The sequence below is a fragment of the Eleutherodactylus coqui genome, chromosome 6 (genome assembly GCF_035609145.1).
Source record: "Eleutherodactylus coqui strain aEleCoq1 chromosome 6, aEleCoq1.hap1, whole genome shotgun sequence".
NCBI classification, from domain to species: Eukaryota; Metazoa; Chordata; class Amphibia; order Anura; family Eleutherodactylidae; genus Eleutherodactylus; species Eleutherodactylus coqui.
Genome location: NC_089842.1, coordinates 28703653 through 28724672, shown reverse-complemented (window position 1 = coordinate 28724672; position 21020 = coordinate 28703653). Strand labels below are relative to the sequence as shown.

Sequence of the window (21020 nt, the reverse complement as noted above, 5' to 3'; positions counted from 1 at the left end):
AATGACACATTCATTTATGTTCTTCGGTAAACGTTACCGACATTGTTTCGTAAGTTCACAAGACGACTGCATGGTTGATAAACCCCCACAGCCACGCAGGAGATCCTTAGTCTAACCCATTTAATAAAGGGCAACTCTGCCCTAAAATCAAAGGCTTTGTGGAGTTTTGTGAGTCCAGGGAGGTAACAATGAGCCCCCATGGCTGCACTTCCTATGGGGGTGTTCAGTCTTGTGTAATATATGACCCCTTTTGAACATCCTGCCAATCACTAACGCTGCCAACCGGTGGGCAGGTAAGTCACTGACTGCGCAGGTGTGCAAAACGCCATCAATGTAGCTCTTATAGTTGGCACTACATATAGGGGCACTCTAGTCTAGCACTGATAATTGGGGCGCTAACTGGATGGCACAGTTTATATCTTGCACTGTAAATGTGGGAACCCTCTGGCTGCACTCATATTGGGCACTATGGTACCATTATTGGGGGCACCTTGGCGTTGTCTATGGGGCCACACTGTGCGCTGTCTATGGGGGCACACTGTGCGCTGTCTATGGGGGCACACTGTGCGCTGTCTATGGCGGCATGCTGAGCGCTGTCTATGGGGGCACACTGTGCGCTGTCTATGGGGGTATGCTGAGCGCTGTCTATGGAGGCAAGCTGTGCGCTGTCTATGGGGGTACGCTGTGCGCTGTCTATGTGGGCACGCTGTGCACTGTCTATGGGGGCACGCTATGCGTTGTCTATAGGGGCACACTGTGCGTTGTCTATGGGGGCACGCTGTGCGTTGTCTATGGGGGCACGCAGTATGCTGTCTATGGAGGCACGCTGTGCGTTGTCTATAGGGGCACGCTGTGCGCTGTCTATGGAGGCACGCTGTGCGTTGTCTATGGGGGCACGCTGTGATTTGCCTATGGGGGCACACTGTGCGCTGTCTATGGAGGCACGCTGTGCTTTGCCTATGGGGGCACGCTGTGCGTTGTCTGTGGGGGCACGCTGTGCGTTGTCTGTGGGGGCACACTGTGCGCTGTCTGTGGGGGCACGCTATGCGTTGTCTATAGGGGCACACTGTTCGTTGTCTATGGGGGCACGCTGTGTGTTGTTTATGGGGGCATGCTGTGCGCTGTCTATGGGGGTATGCTGCGCGTTGTTTATGGGGGCACGCTGCGCGTTGTCTATGGGGGCACGCTGCGCGTTGTCTATGGGGGCACGCTGTGCGCTGTCTATGGGGGCACACTGTGCGCTGTCTGTGGGGGCATGCTGTGTGCTGTCTATGAGGGCACTCTGTGTGCTGTCTATAGGGGCACACTGTGCACTGTCTGTGGGGGCACGCTGTGTGCTGTCTATGGGGGCACACTGTGCGCTGTCTGTGGGGGCACTCTGTGTGCTGTCTATGGGGGCACACTGTGCGTTGCATGACTATGGTGATACTTTTTGGATGGCAATATTCACAGGTGTATTGTCTATCTGGCGTTGTATATGGGGTATTATCTGGATGGCAGTGCTCATGAGTATACTATCTTTCTGGCTCTGGTAATAGGGGGCACTCTCTGGATCGCAGTTCATGACCCTGTTAGAGGGGCACTGTCTGGATGGCAATATCCATGGGTGTACTGTCTACCTGGCACTGTATATGGGGCAGTGTCTGGATGGCAGTAATCATGGATGTGATCTCTGTCTGGCCCTGGTAATGGGGGCATTCTCTGGATGGCAGTTTCTGTTGGTGTTCTGTCTCTGTCTTGCACTGTATATGGGGCATTGTCCGGATGAAAGTATTCTTGGGTCTACTTTCAATAGCAGCACGGATAATGGGGCGCTGTATTTGGTGGGCATACTCTCTGACTGGCACTGTATGTAGGGCACATTCTGGGTGGGTGTACTCTCTGGCCGGTAGTGATAAAGGGGTCATTGTCTCAATGGTAGTATTGCTGGGTGCTCTCTGGTTAGCACTGGTAATAGGGGCTGTCTGGATGGCACTAATTATGGGGTCCTTGGCATTGTTCATTGTCATCTCATTGCTAACTTTGATTTCTTTTTCTGGCAGGTAAACAACAATGGAGCTATCTCATTTGGTAAACCGATGTCTAGTTACACCCCTGACGGCTTCCCTATTAAGGGTGCCAATATGATCTGCCCCTACTGGGCAGACACTGACGTTGAAGATATTCCCCCACAGATGACACACAACCCGTGCATATATTGGAGGCAGACGACAGAGGAAAGTTTAAGGAAATCCGTCAGCAAAGACCTAAACAGCATGTTTGAAAGTACAGAATCGCACGTATCTATAGACGTAAATTATCTATTCCTCGCAACCTGGCATCGGGTGCCGTATCATGGATCTGAATCCAACAGGGTAAATATCCAACGCAAGCCTGGGGTCTGCCCGCATCTTGGTCACTGTACTCAGCAACGTACGTGCCTGTATTCAATTATTTGTGGCCTATCCTCAGTACCGGTCATCTATAGTAGCTTGGTCCATTTCGCAGGACGCCTACTGATCAGTGGTTCATTGGGCCGCTGCACTAGTGCATTAGGCTGCTGTCTGCAAGAAGCAGACAGCTCCATTCTTACTGCGGTGGCCAGGCTTGGTACTGCAGCCATTGAAGTTAATAGGAAGTTGGCCTGTAATACCAAGCCTAGCCACAGCAGTAAGAAAGAAGCTCTCTGCTTCCTGGAGAAAGCAGCTCAGTGCTTGGTTGATGCTGCCAAGTGGACAGTTGATTGGCGGCTGTCCTATCAATGTACTATTAACCCCTTAAGAACATGCCTATTTTGGGCTTAATTACGCAGGTGGATTTTTAATTTTTCTGTCAACATGGCCATATAAGGGTTTTTTTGCGTGCCAAACTGTAGCTTTTATTGGTACTATTTTGGGGTTTATAGACTATATTGTAAAACTTTTATTATTTTCTTTATCATAGCAGGGAGAGAAAACGCATCAATTCTGCTATAGATTTTTGTTGATTTTTTTACAGAGTTAATTATGCAGCATAAATTACACTGCAGTGAAAATACATTTTTTCTGCGGGTCCATACGATTACAATGATAGATTTAAATATAAGAATAAATTCTTATATTTTGGGGGGGTTTTACACTTTTCTGCAATTAAAATCCTTCTTTTTTTCTAAATTGCTGCATTCAAAGTCCTATAACCTTTTTATTTTTCCGTGGACGGAAAAATAAGCCCTCTGTGAGGGCTTATTTTTTGTGAGATGAACTGTAGTTTTTTTTGGGTACCATACAGCTTTTTTGATCACTTTTATTGTGTTTTTTGGGAAGCAAATTGCTAAAAAATAGCATTTTGCCTCAGTTTTTTAGCTTTTTTTTCTTTTTTCTTTTACACCTTTTGCTGTTCAGGATAAAAAGTGTGTTCAAATTAGTGTACGCTTTGTTATAGAAATGACTATACCAAATATGTTGTATTTTCTTGATTTTTTTATGCTAATATAAGAAAAAGCACTTTTTCTTTTCATTCTTCTTTTTTGTACATTATTTTTAACTTTTTTTTAACACCATTTGTGTCCCTGTGGGGGACTTTCATCACAGCACCAATGATTGCTATGATAAGGCATTGCAGGACTCTCCTGCAATGTCTTATTGCTTGTTACAGCAATCATAGGCACAGGCAATACAGGATTACATCGTGAGAGTCTGATGACATCACAGAGGGAGTGCGCTCCCTCTGTGAATCCTTCCCATGCCACGATCTACATAGATCGCGGCAGGGAAGGGTTAACAGCGGGGGGCGTTGCTCTAATGCACCCCGCTGTTGCAGCGGGAGGCCGGCTATCAGTGATCAGAAGAGATCTTGCGCTATCCACAGGACATAAGTATGCCCTGTTGCAGGAAGTACCCCACAGTCAGGACGTAAACTTACGCCCTGGGACGGAAAGGGGTTAATGACTTGTCCTAAGCATCGGTCATAAATAGTTCACAAGGGGACAACCACTTTAAGGAAGTGGCTGAGTGACATTGGAAACCCTGTTCTTCTGTTATATCAGGGTCACAGAGGTTGGAGCCCCACCTATTAGATGAGCGTGACCGCAGCCACCTTGTTATCCAGTCTGCGACAAAATGTGTCCACCTTACCTTACATTTATAGCATATCCCATGCATGTGTTAGAAATGTTGATAAAACCACTTATTAATGCTGCCGGCAAGATCTCAATTCATTCCTGTCAGTGAAAATTATTTTTCAAAAACATCTTTCCACCAAAAAAACAATATTTGCAACTTAAACGTTTAGTTCAGTCAATGACAACTTTCCCCAACATGAGTTGCTCGGAGTTGTCTGATGGCACACAGCATAATGTTTTGAGGATTTTCCCACCATAGCAAGTTATCTCCTATCCACAGGATATCCACAGGATAGGGAATGACTTGCTGATTGTGGGGTCCAAACACTGGAACTCCCACCTATCCCAAGAATGCAGCCCTGTTGCGTTCCAAAATGTAAGCATGCACCGCTCCACTCCATTCACTTCAGAGTCAACATACAACCCTGACTACAGACATTTGGTGGTCACCCCTGTTGAGCGGATCCCGGCGGATTGTCCTGAAAGGTTTTAGGAGTTAAGACAGAAAGAGTCCCTTTGGATTTACAAGCTCTCTATGCTTTTCCCTAAGTGTCTAAATACGGAGTGTCCAACATTTGGGCATCTCCAGGCCAAATTGGAAGAAAATACACAAACACTAACAATGCAGAGCATCACCCTCCACATAATCCCTATCATTCTCCACAGTCCTCCAAACAACCCCATCATTCTCCAAATAACCCCCGCCACCACCAGGCCATATGGTTTCCAGACTGGAGTCAGTACCTGCAAGTCTGGACATAGGAACCTCTCCAGGCTCATATGTCATTCGTGGTCACTGGCCCATTTCTGACACCAGGAAAGGGAAACACAGCACTAGCTGGCCAATATGAGACCACCGTATTCCATGCTCACCTTGATACTGGATAGTAGTGGTCGGTACTCAGGAAGACAGGAAGCAGAATCATTGCCGCACGCTGAACCTGGAGTGCCTGAGTAAGACAGTCAGAGAGCTGCAAGTGCCACCCAGTACCTCTTCATCTGTAGGAGATGGTCTGTGAGTGGAAGCCTGCCGCTGCCAGGTACCGCCTGCGAACTCACCTTCCCCAGATTCAGCCTATGCAGGCCTCCATCCACTTTGGGCCACTTTGATAGTCATTCTGGGCCACAGGTTAGACACTGTGGTCTAAATGAAACCATTGAGACCACTTTTTAATTTTTTTGGGACATTCCATATGCAATTTTTTATTTATGACTTTTTCTTTTCTCACCATAAACAATTGTTAGTCATCATTTATAAACCTAATTATTTTACATTGTATTCTATTTTATTGATTTGTATTGGCTTAATTTTTAAAAATATTTTTTTCAATTATTTTTTTTAATTAACGTATTATTATTACATCTTTTATTAACTTTTTTGTCTTCTTTTTAGTTTTATCATCCTTCTATTTCTTTCTTAAGTTATTATTGAGTAACAATTTTTATAAATTTACAGTCCAGATAATAAACTGGCAATTTCAGATGGCTATTGTTTTATTGTTGACGACTATTTCTCAATCCATCATTGCTAGTGGTTAATTACTATCCCTGCCCATTTGTTCTTAACTAGAGATGAGCAAGCCTACTCGGCCACGCCCCTTTTTTGCCCGAGTACCGCGATTTTCAAGTACTTACGTACTCGGGCGAAAAGATTCGGGGGGCACCGTGGGTGAGTGGGGGGTTGCAGCTGGGAGTGGGGGGGAGAGGGAGAGAGAGAGGGCTCCCCCCTGTTCCCCGCTACTACCCCCCACGCCACCACGCCTCCCTCCGCCCCCCGAATCTTTTCACCCGAGTACTGAAGTACTCGAAAATCGCGGTTCTCGATCGAGTCATTACTCGAAACGAGTACTTTCGCTCATCTCTATTCTTAACCTTTTTTCTTTGCATTATTTGATGATGATATTTTTAGGCTTATTGCTGGTTCTTTTTATTTATCAATCCTGCAAATTTATCTGGACTGTATTTGTGCAAAATTGCTGTCAGGCTGAACATGTGTCCTCCGCTCATTCATATATATATACACTCTTTGTAAAATAATATTCAGCCCTTAGGAGTTGTCATTTTCCTGAAAAGTTTGGCATGCAATTACCTGTCAGACAGATACGGAAGTCATTAGGGTGTGATTATATGAACAGTCTTGCCATCTGAGGCTATAAAATTGGTTCCACCCTTGGCCTATATAAAAACTTTCAGAGGTTCCTTGTGGATAGTGGAACTCTTTTTTTCCCTTGTGTGGAGCTTGTTTTGCTGTTAACCGGGCAAAAGAGATTTTGCCCGGTTAACAGAGTTTGAGAGAGGCGCATTATTGGAATGTGAAAAGCTAGATGGTCATATCTCCAGACTGTTGGGAGGTGGTGGGACCACTGGATGTGTGAGGGCACATAAGGTGACCATGCTCAGGACCCCCCTACAGACCACCAGTAGGGAGGAGCGTCTGACCACACAGTTATGAGGTGTTGAGACCAGTGGATGCATAAGGGCACACAAGGTGACCGGGCTCAGGATGCCCTCAACAAGCCACCAGTAGAGAGGATTGCCTGATTGTCTGACAAGCACGGGCAGCTCCAACTGGCACAATTGTTACAGACCCCTGTGTCTGTCTGAACCATTTCCAGGCGGTCAGTTGAAGAACATTTGGTCTCACGGTTCCCATTACGTGTATTGTCTTTGACACCCACCATTGCTTCAGTTTGCAGTGGTGTCATGAATCACAAAACTAAACTGCTACAAAATAGAACCAGGTTGTCTTCAGTGATGAATCCAGGTTTAGTTTGGGTGCTGATGACGGCCGTGTCCATGTCAGGAGATCTCCGAGTGAGCGCCTGAATCCTGCCTTTCTTGTGGAACCTCCTTACCCACCTGTATCACATCTTTTATCCAAGCTAGAAATGGTACAGCAGGGTAATAGAGTCTCCATGCCCGCCCGTATCACATCTTGTATCCAATCCAGAGGTGCTACAACAGGGTACTAGAGCCTTCATGCCCGCCTGTATCACATCTTGTATACTAGTCAGAGGTGGGACAACAGGGTACTAGAGCCTCCATGCCCACCTGTATCACATCTTGTATCCAAGCTAGAGACGGTACAACAGGGTACTAGAGCCTCCATGCCTGCCTGTATTACATCTTGTATCCAAGCTAGAGCCGGTACAACAGGGTACTAGAGCCTCCATGCCCACCTGTATCACATCTTGTATCCAAGCTAGAGACGGTAGAACAGGGTACTAGAGCCTCCATGCCCGCCTGTATTACATCTTGCATCCAAGCTAGAGGCGGTACAACAGGGTACTAGAGCCTCCATGCCCGCCTGTATCACATCTTGTATCCAAGCTAGACACGGTACAACAGGGTACTAGAGCCTCCATGCCCACCTGTATCACATCTTGTATACTAGTCAGAGGTGGTACAACAGGGCACTAGAGCCTCCATGCCCGCCTGTATTACATCTTGTATCCAAGCTAGAGGCGGTACAACAGGGTACTAGAGCCTCCATGCCCACCTGTATCACATCTTGTATCCAAGCTAGACACGGTACAACAGGGTACTAGAGCCTCCATGCCCACCTGTATCACATGTTGTATCCAAGCTAGAGACGGTACAACAGGGTACTAGAGCCTTCATGCCCGCCTGTATTACATCTTGCATCCAAGCTAGAGGTGGTACAACAGGGTACTAGAGCCTCCATGTCCGTTCATATCATATCTTGTATCCAAGCAAGAGATTTTGCCCGGTACAACAGGGTACTAGAGCCACTATGCCCATCTGTATCACATCTTGTATCCAAGCTAGAGACAGTACAACAGGGTACTAGAGTCTTCATGCCCGCATGTATTACATCTTGCATCCAAGCTAGAGGTGGTACAACAGGTTACTAAAGCCTTCATGCCCGCCCGTATCACATCTTGTATCCAAGCCGGAGGTGCTACAACAGGGTACTAGAGCCTTCATGCCCGCCTGTATCACATCTTGTATACTAGTCAGAGGTGGTACAACAGGGTACTAGAGCCTCCATGCCCGCCTGTATCACATCTTGTATCCAAGCTAGAGGCGGTACAACAGGGTACTAGAGCCTCCATGCCCACCTGTATCACATCTTGTATCCAAGCTAGAGGCGGTACAACAGGGTACTAGAGCCTCCATGCCCACCTGTATCGCATCTTGTATCCAAGCTAGAGGCAGTACAACAGGGTACTAGAGCCTTCATGCCCGCCTGTATCACATCTTGTATACTAGTCAGAGGTGGTACAACAGGGCACTAGAGCCTCCATGCCCGCCTGTATTACATCTTGTATCCAAGCTAGAGGCGATACAACAGGGTACTAGAGCCTCCATGCCCACCTGTATCACATCTTGTATCCAAGCTAGAGACGGTAGAACAGGGTACTAGAGCCTCCATGCCCGCCTGTATTACATCTTGCATCCAAGCTAGAGGTGGTACAACAGGGTACTAGAGCCTTCATGCCCGCCTGTATCACATCTTGTATCCAAGCTAGAGACGGTACAACAGGGTACTAGAGCCTCCATGCCCACCTGTATCACATCTTGTATCCAAGCTAGAGACGGTACAACAGGGTACTAGAGCCTTCATGCCCGCCTGTATTACATCTTGCATCCAAGCTAGAGGTGGTACAACAGGGTACTAGAGCCCCCATGTCCGTTCATATCATATCTTGTATCCAAGCAAGAGATTTTGCCCGGTACAACAGGGTACTAGAGCCACTATGCCCATCTGTATCACATCTTGTATCCAAGCTAGAGACAGTACAACAGGGTACTAGAGCCTTCATGCCCGCATGTATTACATCTTGCATCCAAGCTAGAGGTGGTACAACAGGGTACTAGAGCCTTCATGCCCGCCCGTATCACATCTTGTATCCAAGCCGGAGGTGCTACAACAGGGTACTAGAGCCTTCATGCCCACCTGTATCACATCTTGTATACTAGTCAGAGGTGGTACAACAGGGTACTAGAGCCTCCATGCCCGCCTGTATCACATCTTGTATCCAAGCTAGAGGCGGTACAACAGGGTACTAGAGCCTTCATGCCCGCATGTATTACATCTTGCATCCAAGCTAGAGGTGGTACAACAGGGTACTAGAGCCTTCATGCCCGCCCGTATCACATCTTGTATCCAAGCCGGAGGTGCTACAACAGGGTACTAGAGCCTTCATGCCCGCCTGTATCACATCTTGTATACTAGTCAGAGGTGGTACAACAGGGTACTAGAGCCTCCATGCCCGCCTGTATCACATCTTGTATCCAAGCTAGAGGCGGTACAACAGGGTACTAGAGCCTCCATGCCCACCTGTATCACATCTTGTATCCAAGCTAGAGGCGGTACAACAGGGTACTAGAGCCTCCATGCCCACCTGTATCGCATCTTGTATCCAAGCTAGAGGCGGTACAACAGGGTACTAGAGCCTTCATGCCCGCCTGTATCACATCTTGTATACTAGTCAGAGGTGGTACAACAGGGCACTAGAGCCTCCATGCCCGCCTGTATTACATCTTGTATCCAAGCTAGAGGCGATACAACAGGGTACTAGAGCCTCCATGCCCACCTGTATCACATCTTGTATCCAAGCTAGAGACGGTACAACAGGGTACTAGAGCCTCCATGCCCACCTGTATCACATCTTGTATCCAAGCTAGAGACGGTAGAACAGGGTACTAGAGCCTCCATGCCCGCCTGTATTACATCTTGCATCCAAGCTAGAGGTGGTACAACAGGGTACTAGAGCCTTCATGCCCGCCTGTATCACATCTTGTATCCAAGCTAGAGACGGTACAACAGGGTACTAGAGCCTCCATGCCCACCTGTATCACATCTTGTATCCAAGCTAGAGACGGTACAACAGGGTACTAGAGCCTTCATGCCCGCCTGTATTACATCTTGCATCCAAGCTAGAGGTGGTACAACAGGGTACTAGAGCCCCCATGTCCGTTCATATCATATCTTGTATCCAAGCAAGAGATTTTGCCCGGTACAACAGGGTACTAGAGCCACTATGCCCATCTGTATCACATCTTGTATCCAAGCTAGAGACAGTACAACAGGGTACTAGAGCCTTCATGCCCGCATGTATTACATCTTGCATCCAAGCTAGAGGTGGTACAACAGGGTACTAGAGCCTTCATGCCCGCCCGTATCACATCTTGTATCCAAGCCGGAGGTGCTACAACAGGGTACTAGAGCCTTCATGCCCACCTGTATCACATCTTGTATACTAGTCAGAGGTGGTACAACAGGGTACTAGAGCCTCCATGCCCGCCTGTATCACATCTTGTATCCAAGCTAGAGGCGGTACAACAGGGTACTAGAGCCTTCATGCCCGCATGTATTACATCTTGCATCCAAGCTAGAGGTGGTACAACAGGGTACTAGAGCCTTCATGCCCGCCCGTATCACATCTTGTATCCAAGCCGGAGGTGCTACAACAGGGTACTAGAGCCTTCATGCCCGCCTGTATCACATCTTGTATACTAGTCAGAGGTGGTACAACAGGGTACTAGAGCCTCCATGCCCGCCTGTATCACATCTTGTATCCAAGCTAGAGGCGGTACAACAGGGTACTAGAGCCTCCATGCCCACCTGTATCACATCTTGTATCCAAGCTAGAGGCGGTACAACAGGGTACTAGAGCCTCCATGCCCACCTGTATCGCATCTTGTATCCAAGCTAGAGGCGGTACAACAGGGTACTAGAGCCTTCATGCCCGCCTGTATCACATCTTGTATACTAGTCAGAGGTGGTACAACAGGGCACTAGAGCCTCCATGCCCGCCTGTATTACATCTTGTATCCAAGCTAGAGGCGATACAACAGGGTACTAGAGCCTCCATGCCCACCTGTATCACATCTTGTATCCAAGCTAGAGACGGTACAACAGGGTACTAGAGCCTCCATGCCCACCTGTATCACATCTTGTATCCAAGCTAGAGACGGTAGAACAGGGTACTAGAGCCTCCATGCCCGCCTGTATTACATCTTGCATCCAAGCTAGAGGTGGTACAACAGGGTACTAGAGCCTTCATGCCCGCCTGTATCACATCTTGTATCCAAGCTAGAGACGGTACAACAGGGTACTAGAGCCTCCATGCCCACCTGTATCACATCTTGTATCCAAGCTAGAGACGGTACAACAGGGTACTAGAGCCTTCATGCCCGCCTGTATTACATCTTGCATCCAAGCTAGAGGTGGTACAACAGGGTACTAGAGCCCCCATGTCCGTTCATATCATATCTTGTATCCAAGCAAGAGATTTTGCCCGGTACAACAGGGTACTAGAGCCACTATGCCCATCTGTATCACATCTTGTATCCAAGCTAGAGACAGTACAACAGGGTACTAGTGCCTTCATGCCCGCATGTATTACATCTTGCATCCAAGCTAGAGGTGGTACAACAGGGTACTAGAGCCTTCATGCCCGCCCGTATCACATCTTGTATCCAAGCCGGAGGTGCTACAACAGGGTACTAGAGCCTTCATGCCCACCTGTATCACATCTTGTATACTAGTCAGAGGTGGTACAACAGGGTACTAGAGCCTCCATGCCCGCCTGTATCACATCTTGTATCCAAGCTAGAGGCGGTACAACAGGGTACTAGAGCCTTCATGCCCGCATGTATTACATCTTGCATCCAAGCTAGAGGTGGTACAACAGGGTACTAGAGCCTTCATGCCCGCCCGTATCACATCTTGTATCCAAGCCGGAGGTGCTACAACAGGGTACTAGAGCCTTCATGCCCGCCTGTATCACATCTTGTATACTAGTCAGAGGTGGTACAACAGGGTACTAGAGCCTCCATGCCCGCCTGTATCACATCTTGTATCCAAGCTAGAGGCGGTACAACAGCGTACTAGAGCCTCCATGCCCACCTGTATCACATCTTGTATCCAAGCTAGAGGCGGTACAACAGGGTACTAGAGCCTCCATGCCCACCTGTATCGCATCTTGTATCCAAGCTAGAGGCGGTACAACAGGGTACTAGAGCCTTCATGCCCGCCTGTATCACATCTTGTATACTAGTCAGAGGTGGTACAACAGGGTACTAGAGCCTCCATGCCCGCCTGTATTACATCTTGTATCCAAGCTAGAGGCGGTACAACAGGCTACTAGAGCCTCCATGCCCAACTGTATCACATCTTGTATCCAAGCTAGAGGTGGTACAACAGGGTACTAGAGCCTCCATGCCCACCTGTATCACATGTTGTATCCAAGCTAGAGACGGTACAACAGGGTACTAGAGCCTTCATGCCCGCCTGTATTACATCTTGCATCCAAGCTAGAGGTGGTACAACAGGGTACTAGAGCCTACATGTCCGTTCATATCATATCTTGTATCCAAGCAAGAGATTTTGCCCGGTACAACAGGGTACTAGAGCCACTATGCCCATCTGTATCACATCTTGTATCCAAGCTAGAGACAGTACAACAGGGTACTAGAGCCTTCATGTCCGCATGTATTACATCTTGCATCCAAGCTAGAGGTGGTACAACAGGGTACTAGAGCCTCCATGTCGGCTCGTATCATATCTTATATCCAAGCTAGAGGCAGTACAACAGGTTACTAGAGCCTCCATGCCCACCCATATCACATCTTGTATCCAAGCTACAGGCGGTACCACAGGGTACTAGAGCCTCCCTATGAGGGGTCGGTTCTCCACAATCCATTCTCCTTTTGCTCTGATATTGTAATCACTTAATTTTATCAATGTTACAATCACACAGAGAAAGTTTCATCCGATTGTGATAACTTTTAGGGAAGGGATTATATATGACAATAAGGGTATGTGTATACAGTTAGGGCCAGAAATATTTGGACAGTAACACAATTTTCGCGAGTTGGGCTCTGCATGCCACCGCATTGGATTTGAAATGAAGCCTCTACAACAGAATTCAAGTGCAGATTGTAACGTTTAATTTAAAGTGTTGAACAAAAATATCTGATAGAAAATGTAGGAATTGTACACATTTCTTTACAAACAGTCCACATTTTAGGAGCTCAAAAGTAATTGGACAAATAAACATAACCCAAACAAAATATTTTTTTTTCAATATTTTGTTGCGAATCCTTTGGAGGCAATCACTGCCTTAAGTCTGGAACCCATGGACATCACCAAACGCTGGGTTTCCTCCTTCTTAATGCTTTGCCAGGCCTTTACAGCCGCAGCCTTCAGGTCTTGCTTGTTTGTGGGTCTTTCCGTCTGAAGTCTGGATTTGAGCAAGTGAAATGCATGCTCAATTGGGTTAAGATCTGGTGATTGACTTGGCCATTGCAGAATGTTCCACGTTTTTGCACTCATGAACTCCTGGGTAGCTTTGGCTGTATGCTTGGGGTCATTGTCCATCTGTACTGTGAAGCGCCGTCCGATCAACTTTGCAGCATTTGGCTGAATCTGGGCTGAAAGTATATCCCGGTACACTTCAGAATTCATCCGGCTACTCTTGTCTGCTGTTATGTCATCAATAAACACAAGTGACCCAGTGCCATTGAAAGCCATGCATGCCCATGCCATCACGTTGCCTCCACCATGTTTTACAGAGGATGTGGTGTGCCTTGGACCATGTGCCGTTCCCTTTCTTCTCCAAACTTTTTTCTTCCCATCATTCTGGTACAGGTTGATCTTTGTCTCATCTGTCCATAGAATACTTTTCCAGAACTGGGCTGGCTTCTTGAGGTGTTTTTCGGCAAATTTAACTCTGGCCTGTCTATTTTTGGAATTGATGAATGGTTTGCATCTAGATGTGAACCCTTTGTATTTACTTTCATGGAGTCTTCTCTTTACTGTTGACTTAGAGACAGATACACCTACTTCCCTGAGAGTGTTCTGGACTTCAGTTGATGTTGTGAACGGGTTCTTCTTCACCAAAGAAAGTATGCGGCGATCATCCACCACCGTTGTCTTCCGTGGACGCCCAGTCCTTTTTGAGTTCCCAAGCTCACCAGTGAATTCCTTTTTTCTCAGAATGTACCCGACTGTTGATTTTGCTACTCCAAGCATGTCTGCTATCTCTCTGATGGATTTTTTCTTTTTTTTCAGCCTCAGGATGTTCTGCTTCACCTCAATTGAGAGTTCCTTTGACCGCATGTTGTCTGGTCACAGCAACAGCTTCCAAATGCAAACCCACACACCTGGAATCAACCCCAGACCTTTTAACTACTTAATTGATTACAGGTTAACGAGGGAGACGCCTTCTGAGTTAATTGCAGCCCTTAGAGTCCATTGTCCAATTACTTTTGGTCCCTTGAAAAAGAGGAGGCTATGCATTACAGAGCTATGATTCCTAAACCCTTTCTCCGATTTGGATGTGGAAACTCTCATATTGCAGCTGGGAGTGTGCACTTTCAGCCCATATTATATATATAATTGTATTTCTGAACATGTTTTTTTAAACAGCTAAAATAACAAAACTTGTGTCACTGTCCAAATATTTCTGGCCCTAACTGTACATATATACATGTTTTGCACTACTTGTGGGTTCACATACATTAAATATTGACTGTTCAGTACTTCATGTATGTGAGTCTATAAGTGCCACAAAGAGGGCTGTGAATAAAAGGTCAGTGATGAAGCTCGTCGCTCATCGTGCAGTTTAAACAGCGGCTGTTCAGTAGTGAACTGCCGCTGTGTTATCTCAATGCAGAGGGGTAGGGGGGAGAGAGTAGAGAAATTTCCTGCACTGCCACGTCCCCCTGCTGGCCGCTCCGTGACCCAGCCTGCTCTGCTAGCTCCCGTGCAGGAGACACAGAGACTAGTGACCAGCATCATTTGCTTGACACCCGTCCTGTGTAAATGGGCCTTTAATCACTGTGTCTGTGATTTTTTTGAGGCTGTTGATACTTGAAAAGGTTCTTATGTCTGTAGTTATTGCCATTTACAGCTCACAGTACATACCGCCGATGAGCTCATATCAGCCTCTGACCCATAGACATGTATTACCTATCATTTTTATCCCTCAGTATGGCCTTCCAATGTGTTCGTAAAAAACGTTGGTTAGCTGGGGTTGTTTTTTGATAAGTTGTTCTGAAAGACAATCAGGTTTGCAATCTTTTTTTTTTGTGGGGAGTGGGGGAGGGGGATATATAATGGAGTGGTATATACAAGTTTACTGTGCAGAGATTTATATTCTGGGGCAGCGATTATACTGAGTGGAGAGCTACATAGTCGATAACGGAGAGAATGATAGTACTGAAAGGAGTGGAGAGATGAAGATAATGGGGGGCTTAGATACCTTGGGGAGAATTAATACTGGGTGGATAATAGTGGCGGGGTGGGGGGGGGGGGGAGAGATGATAATGGGAAAGGGAGAGACGATACTGGAGGGGAGGGACAGTTGATACTAGAGAGAGCGATAATATTAGGGGTTAGGTGCAGGGACTTGTAATCACCCAAAAATAGGACATGCTGCGACTTTTCGATCTTGGACTCAAGACTGTCATTGCGAGATCGTTAAAAAAATCGTCTGCGAACCTCTCATGACACGCTTTCCATAGGCTAACTATAGAAAGCGCAGCCCAGTGCACACGAGCAGAGAATCATAGAGATTCTCCGCTCGCAGGATTAAAATCGCGGCATGCCACGATTTTACTGCAATTCTCCACAGTGAGCCTATCTATTAGATCGGCTCATCGCGGAGACCTTTCAGTGCTCCTCTCTCCTCCCCCGCGGCGGAATATCACTAGCGATATTCCGTCACGGCCGTGGACAGGCAGCCTTAGGGCTTTTGCCCACTAGCATTTTTTTAACGCTGCGATATCGCTGTGTTTTCTTACTGTGAATGTCATTGGGACTTTTTCTAATGTTAAAATCGCATCTCACAAAAAACGCAGAAGCGCAAACTTGCGATTTCTGTGCGATGCGATTTTAACAATAGAAAGTCCCATTGACATTTGCAGTAAAAAAATGCAGTGATATTGCTAGTGGCTAAAAGCCCTTTGTCCGAGAGAAAAATCCTTTTCACGTTGTTGCGATCGTAACTTAACCCTTCATTCTTTCCTTCTGCAATGGTTGTGTGTGTTTGGGGGTGAGGGGCGCCTAAATAATTTCTGCACAGGGCGCCATTTAACCAAACACCTGTCCCGACCCGACCCTGACTCCAACGTTCTTGTCCTGCCAGATTAAATCATTTCTCATTTATTCTTTGACAACGAGATGGAGGAGGGGGGGTGGGGGGGTGGGGGGGGGGGGTCACAAAATAACGCAAAATGATTGGCATAGTGGCGCCCATAATTGTTACCTATGTAATAACCTTATATCTTAGTCTAAGTCATGCTCTTCTCTAATTCTCTTTGCCAGACAAACACCTTCCAGTGCGTCTTTGCGAGTGACAAAAAGGAGAGGTCTTATGTTATGTTTAACTACCATGATATTAATTGGACAACAGGCACGGCTAGTGACGGAGATGCTCACACCGGTCTTGGAGGCATTCCTGCCCAGGTATGTATATACTGTACATTATACACAAAGCACAGGTGTACCATTTTAGTAGGAGGCAGGGAACAAGGTAAAGGCACTCCAAATATGCAATCAAAGAAAAATGCTTATTCTCCCATAATGCATCACTTCCAGGTGGCATTTTCCAAAATCTTTCCTTCTCTGGTGGAGTTTAATGGTTACAAGATATCTGTAAAGGAAAAATCCCATTAGGGATAGAGTCGGGCAATGTGGGAAAATAGGCGTTAAGGAAATAAGGACCATCAGCTTCTGCAATGTAAAAACCCCACAGTCACCATGAATCCTGGGGGATGAAAACTCTATAAAATGTACCAGTAACTGGGGGTATTATTCTCCTATACTCGGAGGTAGAGCTATGGAAACTGTAATAGTAAGATAACAGACTCTTTTTCCAAATAGGCTGGGTTCAACACAGAGGATAACTACTTCAACATGCCCATGTCCAGAACTGAACACATTATAAACATCAAGTCAACCACAAATTGTGGCATTCCTGGACGCTGGGTCTTCCGAGTGGATGATTTCGCAGTGCCTGGTGGCTGCCTGCATAAAGGTATGTATTTAAAGCTTATAGAGGTCTCCCACTGAACACCCATTATGGGGGTCTCCTGTTCCTCTTCACTAGCACAACTGCAGAGAGGGGCAGTTTATATAGACCAGTGGTCAAGTATGTGTACTGCTGCATAAAACAACGGGAGCGATGACATTTTCCTAGGGTAGTCCACTAATGTCTCATCACCAGAGGTCCATACTTGTTCTTCTAAAGTGAAGGGTATACAGCACTAGGGGATGTAGAGTGGCCCAATGGCTTTTCTTCCACTTAGCGCCACTCTGAACCAAACATTGTGTAGGCACTGCAAGACAGCAACCCTAACTTTAATACCAGACCATTGGGTAAGTTGCTGCTTCTGTGTTAGCTCCTTTGTTCTTGGGTTTGTTATTGGGTTCATATGAGTTCCCAACCTTCACCGATCCTATTAATATGTCACCAACATTCCTGTTCTGCTCATAAAGCCCCCCTTTTTTGCTTATTTTCTCTCTCCATCCAGACACTTTCCTTTATCATGGACAGACCATATGGAGTGATGAAAATTGTGGCAATAAATGTGTCTGTAAGCGCAACGGAAAAGTGCACTGCGAGGAGCATAAATGTAAGGAAAACGAAGTCTGTGCACGCTCAGGAAGACACTACATGTGTCAGATCGACGAGGAAGACTGCTAGACCTAAAGATCCAGTGATGGGTCTCAGAGCCTCGGGCCTGCTTCCCTTGCTTGCATTGCTCTTTATCAACTATTTTACTCAATGTTATTCAGGTATAATCTATAGCACAAATCTATCCCTTTACGTTCCACCATCGCATCACAAAAAAAGTCCAAAAAAGTCTCCAGTTTCCATCATGTCTGACGTTACCTGGTGGAAATTCAGCTAAATTCTTGTTTAGTAGAGGACCTCTCTTATTTGAGCACAATCCATGGTGATTCTATGGTCTACAACCTTCTCAACCATGGTCTAAAAGATTGAAGGCAGTCAGCGGGGGTCCATCGTTCCTTTTCTTTCACCAAATATAAAAGTTTCACGGCAGTTTTTCCACTTTCTTTCCATTTCCTTTCTATTTAGCCTTACCGCCATTAAATAAATAGCTCAGATCTTGTCTTCTTTGCACTTATTCGTACTTCTCTAGCGTCCACCTTCATCATTCACAAGAATGAGAAGAAGGGATTTTGAGGATGAAGACTCAGTACATCCTACATCTCACTTAGGTTTTGGACATGATGTTGGAGCTCTCAGCATGTTGCCTTGGTGGCACTTGGAGCCTACTGAGCTCTCCTGATACCCAAAGAAGAATGCTCCAACCATTTGACCAAAACCTTGAGCAGAAGCTAGGAAAATTGCCTACCAGATCCAAAGGAACTAAAAGCGGAGACGGTGAGGATGGGTGTTTTGCTCAATGTGGAAAGAATTTGGATAGGGATTCTGTAGTACTTTCTATCCGCCTGGCCTTTTCTAGCTGTTTCCTTCTTAACTATACAGATTCTTCTGATTTGTCATAGATGACACCAATAGACATTGTGTCTGTGATTTCCAGTAAATGAAATCTAAGAACAGGATTAAAGGGGCTTTCTGCCACTATGTAAAGTTGCAGTCCCTTTGTTGTTGACTTCCTTCAGCTTACAATGTTATCTTCTCACACTTATCTATGATCTCAGAAGCTCATTTTTTGAGTAAATTTCCCCTTTAGGAACCCATATCTAGCTTTATGAATTGCTCCAAAAAATGTCTAAACCAGCAAGAAAGAGAATCCTTCAAATGAATGTAACAATTTACAGATACAAACTCCTATACACATTTTCTCGTGTCACTCATTCGAACCTATTACATGCCAATAAAGGGTAATGACATCCAATGCCGATTGCCAATATAGTTTTGGTATTTGTATTGTCAGTGTGTACTGTAATCTGTATCCCACTGCAAAACATTGTACCACAAATATACCTTCACCTGGTGAAAGATAATGTTTAAAGTGAATCTGTAATTTCTCTATATGAGGGCAACACAGGAGAGAGTGGAAGATGCTGAGCTCAAAAGCATATCATTTACTATGATTGGGTTTAGCATTTTTCTGTGAAAGCTTGCTAACTTAGAAAATTTCAGTCTCCTGCTGCCCCACCCACACAGAATGATTGACAGCTGTCCCTGCATGAGTGTGGGCGGGGCAACAGGACTCAGGTTGTCTCTAAGAACAGCTTTTTACAGGAAAATACTAAATCAAATCATATAAAATGATATATTCCCAAGCCCAAAATTTCTCCCTCTCTCTTTTGCCACCCTTAGATAGATCAAGGACAGATTCACTTTAAACCTTGCCTTTCACCAGGCCAAGTTCTCTTTATATAGGAAATATGGACAAAGCTGAACTTATAGATGAAATTGCACCTAAAACATGGCCTCTTGATATGCCCGTCTGGGTCAGAAAAATTTAGTTCCACTCTCCACACAGCTCCAATTTCTTATGAACACTTGGCAGTCTTAACTCCTTTCAAGTGGAAGGGCAAAAGTGGGGCACCATTTTTTAGTCTTCCGATAAGCATTTCTAGAGGTGGATTAGTGGATGCTATTTCAGCCTATAGATCAGCATTATTAGGAGATCTGTCACATATAATGGGCCTCTTCTGGCAGCACTTAACCTTAGAAAGTAATATCTACACTATGTCCATTGAATAAATATAATGCTTGACAATCTGGTACCTGTTGATGCGGGATTAAAAAAAAATGTAGCTATTTAGTCGGTGGAGGTGGACCGTTGTTGGGCTGAATCATTGTGAATGTTCTTCCATCCTTTGAGCCTTCTAAATATGTGTGGGGCTTTCACTGTCTAATAAACGCTGTTATGACCGGCTCATTAATTCCAGTTCTGATCTTGTGTAAAGATGATATAATATCTTCCAGTGATTTTAATGCAAATAAAATAGTTTCTTAGGCAAAGCCTACTCTCTTTATAACATTAGTTCCTTATAGCAATTAAAGTATTTTGCTGAACTTTTCGATGTGTTGCAAATAGCCCTCGCCCGCACTGCTTAATGTGATTTCTCAGAGTCAGTCTGTGGCAATAAAGCTATGAGAATGTCTTGACAAAGACCCTGTGACTGTAGGGTCGAAACGTTGCTGCTGTTGTAGTGTGCAATAAAAAGTCCATCTAGTACGGATATGTTTTATACTGCACTAACGGATGCTGCCTTGGATTATTATTTTGCGTTGGAGCCTTTTTGGCTTAGATCAAGAGTCCTGATCGATTTCCTCAGCCTGCATCGCATGATACCTCCCCTGCATTGGTGAATTGGGAGCGCTGCTGGAATCGCTGCATTTATTGATATTATCAAGGCGTGCAGTAAAGTTGAGTTTGTTAGATTGGTATGTTGTATCGTAAAGGTGTAAAAGTAGAGGGGTTTCCCAAAACAGACAAACACTTTCAGACTGGAGTAGCTAGCAAACAATGGATTTCACTGGGGAAAGTTGGGCCAGCCATGGCGGCTACTATTAGCACACATGGTATATTCAAATAGACATTGTTGGTAGTGGGGATTCAATTGCTAGGGGGAACACACAGGGCAATCTGGGGAATACCGGACATTATGGTGATACAGCATATTGGGGATCTGCTAGGTGATACAAGTTGGATGATGACTATATGGAACACTGCTAGTCCTAATGTTAACTGGTGAAGGACCCAACTAGAGGGAGTAGGGGGTGCTGCCACACCTAATATTAACTGGTGAAGGACACAACTAGACAGAGGATGGGAGTGCTGCTACCCCTAATATTTACTGGTGGAGGACACAACTAGACAGAGGATGGGAGTGCTGCTACCCCTAATATTTACTGGTGGAGGACCTAACTGGAAAGAGGAGAGGTGCTCTTCTAGTGCAGCAAGCAAGAATTGGCAAGAGTAGCTCAAGTGGATGTGCCTAACTCTGGCCTAGTCA

General features: G+C 45.8%; 1 protein-coding gene across 1 annotated transcript; it reads left to right on the top strand.

Moving 5' to 3' along the window:
* Position 1: 1 nt before the first annotated feature.
* On the top strand, positions 2 to 18264 carry LOC136633516 (sushi, nidogen and EGF-like domain-containing protein 1). The gene is made up of 5 exons (XM_066609277.1): positions 2 to 49; positions 2043 to 2354; positions 16380 to 16520; positions 16938 to 17091; positions 18221 to 18264. The coding sequence occupies exons 1-5, from the start codon at positions 2 to 4 to the stop codon at positions 18262 to 18264; spliced, it is 699 nt and encodes a 232-aa protein (XP_066465374.1).
* The last annotated feature ends 2756 nt before the right edge of the window (positions 18265 to 21020 follow it).